General features: G+C 34.6%; 3 protein-coding genes across 4 annotated transcripts; 2 read left to right on the forward strand and 1 right to left on the reverse strand.

Moving 5' to 3' along the window:
* The first annotated feature begins 993 nt into the window (after positions 1 to 993).
* On the forward strand, positions 994 to 14,331 carry LOC117794092 (1-phosphatidylinositol 4,5-bisphosphate phosphodiesterase gamma-1). Its single transcript, XM_034634571.1, has 6 exons — positions 994 to 2,563; positions 3,336 to 3,825; positions 3,893 to 4,746; positions 6,478 to 7,693; positions 14,140 to 14,150; positions 14,320 to 14,331. Exons 1-4 carry the CDS (start codon positions 1,280 to 1,282, stop codon positions 7,549 to 7,551), a joined length of 3,702 nt encoding a protein of 1,233 aa, XP_034490462.1. The 5' UTR covers positions 994 to 1,279; the 3' UTR covers positions 7,552 to 7,693; positions 14,140 to 14,150; positions 14,320 to 14,331.
* LOC117794095 (splicing factor U2AF 50 kDa subunit) lies at positions 9,089 to 12,646 on the reverse strand. 2 transcript variants are annotated; one of them, XM_034634576.1, is made up of 5 exons: positions 12,491 to 12,645; positions 11,006 to 11,569; positions 10,815 to 10,915; positions 9,709 to 9,831; positions 9,089 to 9,627 (listed from the first exon to the last, which is right to left on the reverse strand). In XM_034634576.1, the coding sequence occupies exons 1-5, from the start codon at positions 12,501 to 12,503 to the stop codon at positions 9,166 to 9,168; spliced, it is 1,263 nt and encodes a 420-aa protein (XP_034490467.1). In that variant the 5' UTR covers positions 12,504 to 12,645; the 3' UTR covers positions 9,089 to 9,165. The 2 variants fall into 2 exon arrangements, with proteins under 2 accessions (XP_034490467.1, XP_034490468.1); XM_034634577.1 differs by having other exon boundaries at positions 9,166 to 9,627; positions 10,815 to 10,903; positions 12,491 to 12,646.
* Positions 12,756 to 15,254, forward strand: LOC117794094. Its single transcript, XM_034634575.1, has 8 exons — positions 12,756 to 13,464; positions 13,967 to 14,075; positions 14,129 to 14,264; positions 14,320 to 14,464; positions 14,525 to 14,601; positions 14,671 to 14,786; positions 14,855 to 14,969; positions 15,060 to 15,254. The coding sequence occupies exons 1-8, from the start codon at positions 12,833 to 12,835 to the stop codon at positions 15,155 to 15,157; spliced, it is 1,428 nt and encodes a 475-aa protein (XP_034490466.1). The 5' UTR covers positions 12,756 to 12,832; the 3' UTR covers positions 15,158 to 15,254.
* The last annotated feature ends 129 nt before the right edge of the window (positions 15,255 to 15,383 follow it).

The raw sequence follows: 15,383 nt of genomic DNA on the forward strand, positions 1-15,383 counted from the left end.
CCACCTTTTGTCTCTTTGCGAAAATACTCCACTTCTAGCCGGATTTAAAATATTTGCAATAAATTAATAGTTTGATTAAAATAGTTTTGATCACAATCTGAAACGGTGAGAAATTTAAATAATTTAAGTTTATTTAGCAAGAATTTTTAATTCGAAATTAGATAAACTAAAGGAGAAATTTTGCATAAATGCCAGGTGATCGTTGTGCCTCAGGGGAGAAATTGTGTAACAAAGTTTAACTTAGTTGAATACAAAAATTTTCAAAATTTTAGTTTTAAAATTATAGAAGTTTCATATTTAAGCCCATTTTGCAAATTAATCGCAATATGAAAATTGCGACCCAAGCCTGCCAGCCCGTTTTATGTTTTGTTTTGTTATAAAACAAGTTGGCAGCACTTTAACTATTTGCACTACATATGGAAATCAGCTGTTCTGTCTATTTTGCATCGCAATTTTAGCTATTTTTCGGATGTGTTTCAGCTAGAAACAGCTTTTTTTCTCTTAAAAGTTGGCAGCAGTGATTCGTAGAGCTGGGAATTTCCGATTATTTTTCGAATCGATTCAAATCGAATAAAAATGATTTTTTTAAAGATAAATTTCACTAATGAAATTCTTTTAACTTTTCTCAAAATAACCATATATGTTAAATACAATTCATTTTTTATAATTTTAATTGCATATCATTTAAATTTTTTCTTTTCTTTACATTTTTATAACATTTTGTTCATAACGTCAATTTTTTTACATACAATATGACCCTTATATTTATATAAATATATTTAGTTCCTATCAAAATAATAAATGCCAACTTAAAACATCACTAAAAAAAAAGCAATAAAGCACAACTCAAAGTATAATACAAAATAAAAAAATAAACAACAAGTGAGACTTGGAAAATGAAAAATACCTTTTACTCTGCGTATTCAAGCGAGATCAAACCAAATCGATTTAGCAAAAAATATTTTAAATCGATTTAATCGATTAAAAATCGACTCAAGTTACAGCTCTAGTGATTCGGACATTCAACAAGTGCATTTTGCTAAAAGCAAACAAAACAAAAATATCATAACTTGCAGCTTTCCAAAGCAAATCAATAAAAAGTCAATGAATCAACTAGCAATTATTTCAATGCTTTTAAAGCTATAAAAGCAAGCGGACGTCGATATACCGAAAGTATAGAAAACATATTGCAAGAGAGACAGAGATAGAGGGAGAGTGAGAGTGATTGCAAGATTTATGCATGTTTTTCATTTGTTTATAAAATAGAAAAGTGGAAACAATGAGTTGCTTCAGTGCAATGAATACCCCCCTATTGGGGGAAATGGAGCAGACAATCTGTATGTTAGAGCGTGGCACAATTGTAACGAAACTGTATGGAAAACAACGACGCCCCGATCGTCGACACCTCATGCTTATCAGAGAGACCCGTCAGCTGTTATGGTCAACAGTTGCCGCACACACGCGCACAGACTACGAGGGAACGATACAGTTACGGGAAATACGTGAGATTCGCGTTGGAAAGAACTCCAAGGAATTTCGATTACATGCTGATGATTGTCAACGCTTTGAGAGCAGCAAATGTTTCGTTATTATGCATGGAAATAGTTTTAAGCTCAAAAGCTTTTCGGTTGTTGCTCTCTCCGAGATCGAGGCGGATAATTGGGTAAGGGGATTACGCTATATGGTCAAGGATACGATTAATGCACCATATCCGCTGCAAATCGATCGTTGGCTGCGTCGCGAATATTATTCCTTTGAGAATGTCAACTCACATCTGACCAAATCGGAGCAGAGCTCCCAGGTGACCATCAAGGATTTCAAGACATTCTTGGCCAGCGTCAGCTGCAAAATGAGCACCAGCAAATTTATGGAGTGCTTCACCGATGACATTCGACGCAAACATGATCTCAAATTTGATGATTTCTCGCGCTTATATCAAAAACTCCTGTTGCCCGTGAGTTTCTTGAATATTATTATCGGCGGCACTGAGTTTGCCTATTCCGAGGATAAAAAGATAATACGGCCAATTGAGTTTAAGCGGTTTCTGGAAAACGAACAGCATGATTATAACATTGCTGAACTAAATAACATTTCCGGTTTTATGCGAGATTTCGTGCAGGATGTGGAACGGGATGTACAGGAGCCATTTTTGACCATATCCGAGTTTGTCGACTATCTCTTCTCCAAGCAAAATGATCTTTGGGATGTCAAATACGATAGCGTGTTCATGGACATGAATCAACCGTTGTCCTCCTATTGGATTGCCTCGTCCCACAACACATATCTAACTGGGGATCAGTTCTCCAGCGAATCCTCCTGCGAGGCTTATGCTCGTGCCCTGCGCATGGGCTGTCGCTGCATCGAACTGGACTGCTGGAATGGTCCCGACAATTTGCCCTACATCTTTCATGGTCACACAATGACATCGAAAATTAAATTTATGGATGTGATCAAAACAATTAAGGATCATGCTTTCACAACATCCGAATACCCTGTAATTCTGTCAATCGAACAGAACTGCTCCTTGGAACAGCAGCGCAATATGGCACATGCTCTCATTGAGGTACAAACTCTACAGTTCTTTAAAAAGAAACTTGATCTAAGCTTAAAATTTTTAATTATACCCGTTACTTGTAGAATACTCCTTAAAGCGCTATAGCCTTGACTCATTGTCTTCCGCCCCCCGCAAATCACAAAAAACTATAACAAAATCATTGTTTCTAAGATATAACACTCTTTTTGATGGTAAAAATTGCCTTTTATTATTATTAATCATTTTACTTAATATCAACAAGATCGGTTTAATTTTACAGTAGTTATATTTCTTGTAAGGTTTTTAATTGTTTTTAGACCCTGTATTTTTTCTTACATTTCTTTTTCGGTTATGCATTTTTGAATTTTTTAAATTGATTTTTTTTTTTTAAATATATTTTTAAATAACAATACCTAAATTCAAAATTTCTAAAAGTTTACTGTTTCAAAAGTTGTATTACCAAAGCTGAATTAGTTATTTAAAGAGTTTTGCCTATAATTACATTTTCATAACTTTTAATTTTTAATTGTAACTAAAAATCATTTCATTAGCACAACTTTTTGCTATGGAAATGAGATTTTTTTACTAGCTCTACTTTTTAATGTCATTGAATTAAAAAATTAGTTAAAAAAAAAATAGTTAAATGGGTCCAGTCTGCAATATTTGTTATACATTTGGAGTTTAACATTCAAAGATAAAAATAAAAAAGTATATTTAAATCGAGTAACGGATGTCTTATAGTCGGTGAATCGACTATAGTAATCTTAGGGGCTTTAATCTAACCTTTATCTTTATCTTGCAGGTCTTTGGAGACATGCTCTTGACGCAACCGTGCGATCGCAATGAGTTGCATCTGCCATCACCAAATCAGTTGCGTCGTAAGATTATCTTGAAGCACAAAAAGTTGCCACAATTCGATGAGAATGTTGGCGCTATCAATTTGCCTGCTGTTGGAGTCAATAATGGGACAATTGCATCGTTCAACCATCGATCATCGCTGGGGGGAGGAGCAGCCGATGATAGCGAGAATATGCAAAAGATCTTAAAGAAGGGATTGCTGTATTTTAAGGATCCCGTTGATAAGTCATGGAACCTTTATCAGTTTGTGCTGACGCAACAGGAATTGATCTATACGTCGGAAATAAGCGAGAGTCGTAATGGTAATTCCGAGGATGATGATTTTGGACTCTCCTCGTGCACTTTGAATAGCAACATGCAACAGAAACAGAAGGACACCTCAGCCAATGATGAGCTGCACTTTGGCGAGAACTGGTTTCATGGTAAACTCGAGGGTAAGCTATAGATCTATGCGATTCCGCTTTGCTCCCACATTCGTTAACGCTTATACCATTTGATCAGGTGGCCGACAAGAAGCGGATCAACTTTTGGAGACCTACAAACATCTCGGAGATGGCACTTTCTTGGTACGCGAATCAGCCACCTTTGTTGGAGATTATAGTTTATCCTTCTGGCGACGCAATCGTCCCAATCATTGTCGCATCAAACTGAAGCATGAGAATGGTTCCATTAAGTATTATCTGGTTGAGAATTTCGTCTTCGATTCGTTGTACTCGCTGATCGTGTATTATCGCAAGAATATGTTGCGCAGCTCAGAGTTTTCCATTATCCTCAAGGAGCCGGTGCCGCAGCCAAAGAAGCATGAGAGCCAGGATTGGTTTCATCCAAATACAACCAAAGAGCAGGCGGAACAAGGACTTCTTAAGCTGGATATTGGTTCATTCCTTGTGCGACCATCGGTGCAGAGCATCAATGCCTTTGTCATATCATTCACAATCAATCGCAAGATTAAACACTGTCGCATCATGCAGGAGGGACGTCTTTATGCAATTGACACCATGCAATTTGAGTCTTTAGTCTCACTCATTCATTATTATATGAGAAATCCGCTGTATCGCAATGTGAAGCTGATTCATCCCGTTTCCCAGGAGCTGCTGCGACAGACTCTCATCGAGAATGCGCAGCTGCATAGTGAGCATGGCATTGATAGCAACGGTGCATCCAACTACATGGGCTCAAATCTGGAGGAGTATGTCACCTGCAAGGCCCTCTATAGCTATAAAGCTGACAAGCCCGATGAGCTCTCCTTTCCCAAGCATGCCATTATTACCAATGTCCAAAGAAATAATTCCATGTGGTGGAAAGGTGACTACGGTGGCATGATCCAACATCATTTGCCAGCCAACTATGTCAAGGTAAGCCCAATTATATAGGTTACATTTAACTAAAGCTGGAGGTAATGCCATTATAGACAAGTTGAACTGTTCAATCTACTGATATTTCTGATTTTTGTCCAAAGCATGAGAGAAAATCATTATCGAATGAAACAATCTTTTAAACATATTCCAATTATACCTGAAATATGATGATGAAAGATATTTTAAATAGACTTTAAACATTTTGTTATCAGGTCTATCAAGAGCTGCGAAACTGACATAACACCTTGGATTCATTTTCTAAAGAACATTTAGAAGAAATGATAAAAAAATATTCTTAGTATTTTCCAGGTAATCAAACCGAAACAAATATAGGTTTTGGTTTCGGTACGTCCCGAAATAACTATTTCGGCTAAAGGTTCTATTTCGGTTTTTTTCTTTCGGTTCCGGTATTAGTACCGGTACGTAACGGTACAACAAATCAATTTTGAAACATTTTAAAATGTTAAGATGTCATTTTATAATAAGTATGACATCAAAATAAATGGCTAGCCTAGAGCAAAAAAAATTGTATGTAACGAACTTAAAATCTTTGAATGCAGAATGAATTTAGAGGCCAAATCATGATCAAAATGTCATTCCGCTTGAAATTCGGTTTAGTTTTGATCAAGTTATGACAGTTTGAAGTTGGTCAGACTTCGGAGTTAGTCACTTTACAAGTCCAAATTTTTATCCAATTCTTCATGATTTTTTACAAAAAAAATTAAAGGTCTCAGAATCAAGTTTAAGGTGTTGTTTTATACTAATAAAGACATAAGGAGTTGATTAAAAGTAAAAACTAGAGATTTAATATTTTGAATTTTCAAAATTTCAAAGGGGGGACCCTTACCATCAAAATCGAATCTTGGTCGAAAATAATTAAATTTTCTGAATGAACAAAAATTGAATACAGTATGAATTTAGAGGCCAAATCATGATCAAAATGACATTCCGTTTGAATATCGGTTCAGTTTTGTTCAAGTTATGATAGTTTGAAATTGGTCAACTTTTTAACCACAACCGTAACGGTACAAACGTTTCGGTATTCGTTTCTTGACAAAGAATTTTCATTCGGTTACGGTTTCAGTTCCGGTACTAAAAATGAAACGGTTAGTTTCGGTTAACGGTTAACAGTTCCGGTGTTATTCCCTGGAATTTTCTTTATCAAGAAACATATGTTTGAGTGAATCTTCTTAGCGGATTTCCATTTACTTGATATTATATATAAAAAAAATTTTAGATGAAAAATATAACTGATAGGAAGTAAATAAAGCAAAATTATATGAAAAGAATTTTCTGTTTAAAGTATTCCAAGTATACTATGCATATTTCCTTTATCAAGTCTTTACATTGATTTCAAAGTGACCTGCAAGCTGATATTATGAATATTTTTAAAAGAGCTATAAGAAAGCATTAAGCATTTTCAAGGTATACTATAAATATTTCCTTATCAAGTCTTTAAATTGAATCTCATACTGACCTACAAAGTGACATTTCGAAGCTTTATCATTAGAACAAGAAGAAAAAGATTATTGAATGAAAGAAACGAAAAACCTTCTCAAGATAATCTAAGAAAATTAAGGATTGAAATATAAAACTCAACAATCAACACTAATTCCACTGTAGGAGAAAGATATAGTAAATAAACATTAGGAAGTTCGTCACAACAATCATATATCTAATGAAATTATGAACTATCTCTACCTATTAACTTTCTCTTATATAATTTAGGTTATTGATTCGGCAACGGAGGATTACAATTCGGTTAACGAGGAGGGCAACGATGGACGCACCGATTCAATCGAGATTTATGGAGCCGTTGCATCTCTTTTTGAATCAAACGAACCGGGAATTATAATCAAGCTACAGATACAAACACCGACAATGCAGAATCCATTCATAATTGGATTCGATATACAGGAGACGGCATACGAATGGATTAAGGCCATACAGGATGCTGCATTGATTGCTAGCCAGTTGGCAACAGAGCGTCGGAAGAAGGAGCGTACGGCACGGGTGGCCAAGGAGATGTCCGACTTGATTATCTATTTTCGGAGTGTGCCGTTCCGGGATCACTCGTGGATATTTCAGGAGATGTCCAGTTTCCCAGAAACGAAGGCGGAAAAGCAGTTTATACAACAGAATATGCCACTTTTCCTATCATATCATCGGAATCAAATTAGTCGCGTCTATCCGAAGGGACAACGTTTGGATTCGTCGAATTTTAATCCGGTTCCATTTTGGAATATTGGCTCACAGATGATAGCGCTCAATTATCAGACTGGGGACAAGGCCATGCAACTGAATCAGGCCAAGTTTAGGAATAACGGGCAATGTGGCTATATATTGAAGCCGTCGTTTATGAGATTTGATAACTTTAATCCCAATAATCCATTGTCGGATGGCCTCAATGAGATCAAGATCAATATGCGTATTATCGCGGCACGACATTTATTCCGTGGTGGCAAATCAAATAACCCACAAATTGTTGTTGAGATTGTTGGCGCCAGTTTTGACAGCGGCATCAAATATCGCACCAAGGTGAATGAGAATGGATTCAATCCGATTTGGAATGAATCCTTTGAGTTTACCGTCCACAATCCACAATTTGCTCTGCTCCGTTTCGAGGTGCAGGATGAGGATATGTTTGCCGAAACCCATTTCAATGCCCAGGCCTGTTATCCATTGACCTGCATCCGTCAAGGATATCGCAGTGTCATTCTGCGCAACAAATTCAGCGAGGATCTCGAGTTATCCTCGCTTTTAGTCAACATTGAGATCACAAATAGGACATCGTCCACTTAATGTCCAAGAACGTTTCGTTCGACCCAAAAATATCAAGTATTCTAATCTGAGGATTGCAAAACACATACATATCCCCAAACACACATCCAATCACATAAATATCTACATATCTGTACTTTATTCCTCATGTTAAACTTACAGGGTTGTTCCAGAAATACAAATCAACTAAAGACCCATACAATTTTTGTTGGGTTTTGGTTGTTTTACATTTCTAAAACACTCTTAAACAACATTAACGTTAGCTGTTAACTGCCGATTTAACATATGGTTAAAGTCGGTTTTTACTATTTGTCGTCTTCATGTTAGTTAATCTGCATGTCAGATATATTTAACATAATGTTCAGAGCACTGCACAGTGTTGGTAAACAAATAATAATGTGTAGTTAATCAGTTTTACTATTTCTCATCTTCATGTTAGCTTATGCATTTAAAAAGTATTTAACAAAAAAAATGTTGCCAAATTGATGTGCATTATATCAGTTTGGCACAGCCAACCAAATGGCCTTTATCATGAGATTTGTGTAGAAATTGTAGATTTAAAACTTAATTGTTGAACAAATTGAATCGTCATTTATCAATTTCAATATGTTTATGGCATTCCTTTAAGAAGATATGTAATTATAAATCAAATACACATATCATATTGCGCGATATCAAGTAATTTAAATAGTTTATAAATTTGACAGACGCAGCTAAAATTTTGGTGGATGTGTTTTCTGAAAATCGAATGCTAAAAAGAAAACGACAATCCGCCGTATAACGATAACGAATCCTACGAAGCGAACTATTGCAAGGCCTTCAACAGTAACTAAATCTAATTATTTATTCGTTTTTTCTCTAATGTTTAATGGTTTTAATTATGTCATTTTTAAAGCGATTCATTTATTTGTTTTTTTAGAAAAGGCCAATTAGACAATTACACATATGTATTCGACATAAATATGTATGCTTATATTCGTATATTATCCATTTATGTATTTTTTTTAAATATTGTATTATGTCGTGTGTGCGTGAGATCGATTCATGGCATAAACATGAAAACGCGAATTCCATAACGAAAAATGCATTTATCTAAATATTGTTAATTGAACAAATGAGAAATGAGCTCAATAACAATTTGCACGCATTATCGAACGAATTATTCATGTGTTTTATCTTTTCTATTCTTCCTAAGTTATTTTTCGCATAGATATACATATTTTATATATATACCCTTAGATGTCTTAATTCTGTTATAAATTCGTATTGTGTAAATATATGAATAATTTAAACAATACTGTTTTTGATTATATTGAAAAACAAAAAAACAATGTTTTTAAGGCTTTTGGGTTTTACGAGTACTTGTTTTTGAATTCATTTATTGAATCCACCCCAGATAGAATAAAACATTGGGTGTATGTGTATTTGGATAAAAGTCATGAATTGTTATATTTTATTATGTGATTGTTTTTGTTTTTTTATCTTTTCTTTCTTTCCTTCTCTTCTTTTTTTTCGTTTATTACTTTTAAATTTTTTGTTTTATTTTCCGTTTGTTTTTTTTTTGTTGTTGTTTTTATATATTTATATATTATATTGGACAAATTGGTGAATGTGTGAAATACGTAGAAACTTGATCTAAAATTCGCGTCTATGATATTTGTCAGGATCGAAGTATGAAGTCACAACAACGCGATCGCTGAACTTACGGCCAGTCAACGCCTGTTGTGCCTTTTGACAATCGAGTACGGAGTTAAATTCTACAAATACTTTGCCGCAACCAGGAACTTCCACGCCCTCAATGGGACGTGGTATTTCAACGCTGCGTACGACACCGTATTTCGTGCACTCCTCCTTAATATCCTCCAATATATCCTCGTATTCCTCCTCATCGCGCAGCTCATCGGGCGTCACCATATTGAGTAAACATAGGACCTCAGTCGGTGGACCCGATGTGACAACTGTCGATAATCCCGGCACTTGCAACATGACCGATTGGCTTGTATTAGCCGCATTCTGAGCATTTTTGGCACCAACACTGGCACGTTGCACAATCAGTTTCTTGTCACCCAGTTGCATGCCATTTAATCCAGCAATTGACTGCGAAAATGCAACAAAACATCGTTATGAATGAGATGGCAATTAGGTGTGTAAAAGAGAGAGAGAGAGTAGTAAACTTACCTGATCCGTAATGCTTAGATCCACATATTCACAAAAGGCATAACCTTTACTCAAGCCAGTTGCGGCGTCTTTAACCAGATTAAAAGCTCTTAGCTTGCCAAACGAGAGCAACAATTCTTTCACCTGCAAAAATCATATGATACTTATAAGTCAATGGGGTTGGATTATGTCATAAAAGACTTTGAAAGCATGGAATCTGTCAAGGGTAGTGAAGAAGTCGGAAATAAAAATGTGCTGGAGATAAAAAATTTCAACCAAAAATTGATTTGAAAATTAGTCGAGATAATATTTTAACATTTCATAAAAAAAATTAGTGTTTGTAGAAATTTCCAACTAATTTAATTAAATAATTGTGCATTAGGATTAGCTTCACTCTTTTATAATATATTATAATATTAGACAAGAAACAAGGTGGAAGAATGGAATAAAGTTAGTATAGTAATAAACAGATATTGGTTTAATTTGGGATTAGAGTTGTGAATAAAATATCAAAACTTATGTCACAAATTAGTCTAGACTCATCGGGCCTGTTCTGGTTTTCACTTTCTGCCAGATTTAGCGGAAGTGAACATCTTTGACCTGTGCTAAATTCATTTTAGAAACATTTTGCATATTGAATTTCCTTTGAGTTGATAGGAAAAAATATAATTTTGAAGTACTTAGCATAAATATAACTTGAGAAATTACATTTTATGAAATCCTATAAAAGTAGAAGTGAAAACCGGAACAGGTCTCTATATTAATCGTTCCCTTGAGCATGAATTTTTTATGTGGTATTTTCCAATTGATGTCAAAGGCGAAATAATAATAAGTCTAGTGTTATCCCTAGACCTTTCAATCTTTCACTTCTGAGTGCTTTTCGATAGTTATCTCTATTCGGAGTATAAAGCAGGGACAGAGAAGACTCTAATATCATATAAGAATTAGCTGCTGCACAATTTAACTTGTCTCATAAGTGAAGCTAGTGAAACGACTTATAAGACGTAAAAGTACTCCAACTGGCTTACTAGCAAGTCAAAACTCCCTCTTTTAATGCGGAAAGAGGATTGAATACAAATACAAATGCATTAGTCACATTTTAAAGGAGTCTTAGAAAATTTGCTCACCTGCTCGTCATTTAAATAGTTGGGCAGTCCTCCAATAAATATTTTATGTGGTGAATCGGGCACCACCGTTGAGATGACTCCACTGGAGACTGTTGCAAAATCAATTTGTTGAAAGAAAAAGGAAAAATACCCAAATGGCAATATTAATGATGCAAAATAAAGTAAGTGCAGCCCATTTTGGGGTAACTTACCAACAGCTGGCTTAACAGCCGGCGTATCTGTAATCCCAGGCATTGGTTGATAATCGTGTGGGCGCCTTATTTTTAGGTCTTGTCCTTTTAAATTGATCCCATCAAAGGCCATCGCCTGGGTGGTCTCATCAATCGATCTGAACTCGAGGAAAGCAAAGTTCTTGTCCAAATTAATTTGACATGCCAATACAGGATTGCCGGCTGCTTGTGCTAAACCAACTAAATGCATTTGTTGATTGAAAAACTCCATCATTTCCTCCTCGGTGACACCGAACGGAATGTTGCCCACATATAAGCGACGCGCCTGACGTGTGATTGTTGATCCAACAACGGGCACAGCGGTTTGCGGTGTATCGGGAACGACGCTGGCCGGGATTTGTCCCGATGCCTGCATCGCTTTGTACTGCATCGGTGTGATGTGCTCGAATCCCGGTGGTGGCACATCCCAATACAATGACGGCTTGCGCCGTGAATTGCGATGATGGCGACGATCCCTGGAGCGGTCACGATGACGGTCACGAGAACGGGAACGATGGCGACGCCTGTCACGGTCACGATCACGATCTTTGAGAGGAAACAAATTACCAAGGCAAGACATAAATTAACAATTTCTATTTCAAATAGCATACTTCAACTTAAAATAACATTTGAATTTATACACACATATACATATGTATGTATATACACGATGTTGTGATGAACTAATGGAGTCGGTTCTAACTTGATGTTCAACTGATTCATTTGCTATTTTTGCATTATCAGCTGATCAAAATAGTTATACGGTGTGTAAATAATTCTTGAAGTTACTGTACAAGTGTTTACATATGTACATATTATATATTCATATTTGCCGGCATTGAATAAATATGTATGTACGTAAATAATATGTTGTACACTTATGGGGTTAGCACACTTATATATGTATGTACATGCACACATACATGCATGCATACATAGCGAAAACTGCCCAATCACAATACGCAATGCGGTTATTTTGGTGGGAAAAAAAGAGTGTGCACATACATGCATATCCATACATACATCATGTGTATGTCGTCTAGTGTCAAATTGTAATTTAAGTCCAAGAAAACCAATCAAATCAGAGATTTCAAAAATTTACAAACGTACATACTATATATGAATGTATGCATTTTCATATGTACATACATACAGATGTAACACAATATGTCTGCCGGTTTGTGCACATATGTACATATAAAAACGATGAATGTATTAAAAGAAAATTGTAATCGTTTGGAAACGTTTGCAGAAATCGTTCATTTCTGCAAAGTTTCGAAACTATCGCAATTGCAAGCATTTAATATGCTCCTCAATTCTATTTATGTAAACTTTTGTACATAAAGTTCATATGTACATGCATGTGTGAATTGCCGAAGCCCGATCAACTAAGCATATTTGTGTGTGTGTGTGCATACAGACGTATTTTTGTCGCACACACATTTTGTTCAAAAATGTTAAACTCACCATCATATCCCATTTTTGATATTTATATTTTTATAAATATCTCTTTACACGAAAAATTTGTAACAATTAAACAAAAGCCGATGAAATATGTATCCCTTTAAGATGCGAATGTATATGTCAATAAATATCTGCGAAACGATATAAAACAGAACACGTGAAAAACCATGGAATACTGAATGAAACACAAACACGCAACATGGTTGCATTGATGCAATTCATTGCAGTATATCGATAGATCGATTGCTTTGTAATATATATCTAATGATAATGATAACTATTGCCTAAATATTGTTGTTTTGTTTTGTATTATGTGGTTAATTAAAGCCGGTTTCTTACAAAATCATGAGCATAAAGATATTTTTACCCACTAATTACTTTTATCTAAAACGGCCCTGTAATTTATACGGACAATTGCACATAAGCGATGATAATGTTGTGGTATACTATGTGGTCGATGTTGACAACAATAAATGCAATACGGAGTCGAGTAATATGCGCTTCCTGGGTGCAATCCGATGCAGTGACTCCTATGCGGATAGCAATTACTGTAGTGCCCATGATATGATGTTATGTTTCACATACAATAATGAGTCGCCGAATATTTCGCTTATGTTTACTGGAATCACGCCCGAAAATCTCAAACAAATAAAGCTTATTCTTTACGATAAACAAATTGTACGTAGTTTGGTTATAAATGGATACAACACACTCAACCATTGGACAAGAGAGAGTCAGATTAACGATGAGTGCGATTTCTATATGTTGGCTCGATTGGTTCAACCCGAGCCGGAGTCGGGCACGTTCCGTAAATCCGAAGGACTCTGGTTCTATGGAAGCCAACCATTGTGCTTGCTAGCGAATCTTCCCATGCAATTGTTTAAACATATTGTTGGCAATGCATTTGTAAATGGCATAATAACCCATACCGTTATCTTTAAGCATTACAAGGAATGGCAAACCATATATGCAGCGGGGTAAGATTAAATAAAAATTCTAATCTACATACAGTCACTCAAGTAATTGTTTTGACAATAAATAAATAAATAAATTGAACTCTTCATGATTATTTTCTTTCTATTTCATTACATTGGCTAAGAACATGTTTAAAAAATAAATAGTGAAATCCATTCGGCTTCACTAATTTATTTAAATAAAAACAAATACAGCTAGTTAAGAAAGTGTTTTGACAAAATAAGAATTCACATATTTGTGTTTTTATTTAAAAAAAAAAATAGTTAAATTCAATCAAAATTATTTTTCTTTTATTTTAATTTGACATTGAAATAGACAATAATAAAATATAAACCAAAAAAAAAAAATATAAAAATAACTGTATTCGTGCATTTTCTTACAAAAAATATTTTCCTATTTAAAGACTTAAATATTTTATTATTATAATTTTAGTTGTGGTTACTAAACCAAGTTTTAAAAAATAATCTAATAATTGTATGTATTTTTTAATATCTTGTGATTTAGTTCTAGATTGACCAACATAATGATAGATCGTGCATTGGGCATCCTATTGATGTTCCTGTTATTTTCGCTTGCTTCTCATCCAGGTGATTTCCTCATTCAAATCTCACACGTAAGGTTAACGACTCCATAATGCTGTATTTATTAAATCATCTTCAATTTTAGATCATTATCAGTCAGCTGTACAGTCTTCTAAAGGTTTTAGAAGGAAGTCCCATCGGCCTAAAGCTTAACATACATTTGAATAACTTTTTTCTTGATTGCTTCAAGTATCACATTGAATTGTGGTCCACATTTTTGGGTATACCACAAGTACACATTAAAGAATTCATATTTTAATACATATTTCGTTTTAGATTTAATTGAACCAATTGTACGGCAAGTATTTCTTGCGATCGGAGCATTTGGATGCTTAGGATTTACCTACCAAATCGCCTTGCTAGCGGATTTAATATCAATTGTCGGATTGCACGCTCATTGCTTCTACGTCTATACTAAAGTGTACGAACTAAACTTTAAAACTAATCTAGACACAATTAATTGAGGTCTTTTCTTATGTAGGTTAAACAATGTGGGTGTAAAGGGACTTACCGTATTATGGCAAGTGGTACGAGGCAATCGTTATAATATCTTAAGAAGTAAGTCAGACAGATAATATTAACATAGATAACTATAATAGTGTTTATGTTTAATTTTTCCAATTTCAGATAGAATCGAAGCCCATAACTATATGAATCGACAGCTTTATCTAGCAACAATATTTTTCTCTGCCATATTATTCTTATTTCCTACAACTCTTGTCTACTACGTTGTATTTGCAACCGTAAGATCATTATTATATTTTGCAATTTTGTCCATTTTCTATAACACAAAAACAACTTTTCCGTACAGCTAAAGGGGCTCACCTTCGCAACATTGGCCATACTAGAGTTTTTTCGACGCAAGATTTTAAATTTCCCCATTGAAATGTTTCTTAAATGCGTTAAAAAGGGATTTCATGAAATTGGTATGAAAACTAATAGTTATAATTGTGTTTAAATGCTAAATTTATAATAATACTTTACTTTTATTATAATACTCTATATTCTCAACATAGACTGCTTACGTGTGCTGGACATTCCACTTCAAAAACAATTATTTTTTAACCATCGAAATTCGAAAATATTAATATTTGTCTATAAGCTACAAGTATAAGGCAAATTAAAATATAATGTATTTACTATTTGTATTTAATTAAATTGTGGTTTCTATCATACTGTCTTACTGTGATAAAACTTAAATAGAATTTTTATTCCATTTTCGATTCAAAAAGTTTCAATTCCAAAATGTTCCATTACAAAACATGTTTCATTCCAGTATCGTAGTGCTTTTGTCAAGCGATTATTGCTCGAGTGAACCATCTGTCAGGGCTGTCATCGAT

Source organism: Drosophila innubila, chromosome X (assembly GCF_004354385.1).
Source record: "Drosophila innubila isolate TH190305 chromosome X, UK_Dinn_1.0, whole genome shotgun sequence".
In the NCBI taxonomy this organism is placed as follows: Eukaryota; Metazoa; Arthropoda; class Insecta; order Diptera; family Drosophilidae; genus Drosophila; species Drosophila innubila.

Excerpts from the sequence above, each read along its gene's own strand:
- LOC117794092 (XM_034634571.1), top strand. The coding sequence starts at position 1,280 with ATGAGTTGCTTCAGTGCAATGAATACCCCCCTATTGGGGGAAATGGAG. Across the intron at positions 2,564-3,335 it reads TGGCACATGCTCTCATTGAG|GTCTTTGGAGACATGCTCTT; the intron begins GTACAAACTCTA and ends TTTATCTTGCAG. Across the intron at positions 4,747-6,477 it reads TGCCAGCCAACTATGTCAAG|GTTATTGATTCGGCAACGGA; the intron begins GTAAGCCCAATT and ends TATATAATTTAG.
- LOC117794095 (XM_034634576.1), bottom strand. Across the intron at positions 9,832-10,814 it reads ACTATTTAAATGACGAGCAG|GTGAAAGAATTGTTGCTCTC; the intron begins GTGAGCAAATTT and ends TGATTTTTGCAG. Across the intron at positions 9,628-9,708 it reads ATCTAAGCATTACGGATCAG|TCAATTGCTGGATTAAATGG; the intron begins GTAAGTTTACTA and ends GCATTTTCGCAG.
- LOC117794094 (XM_034634575.1), top strand. The coding sequence starts at position 12,833 with ATGAGCATAAAGATATTTTTACCCACTAATTACTTTTATCTAAAACGG. Across the intron at positions 14,076-14,128 it reads TCCTCATTCAAATCTCACAC|ATCATTATCAGTCAGCTGTA; the intron begins GTAAGGTTAACG and ends CTTCAATTTTAG. Across the intron at positions 14,787-14,854 it reads ACTACGTTGTATTTGCAACC|CTAAAGGGGCTCACCTTCGC; the intron begins GTAAGATCATTA and ends TTTTCCGTACAG.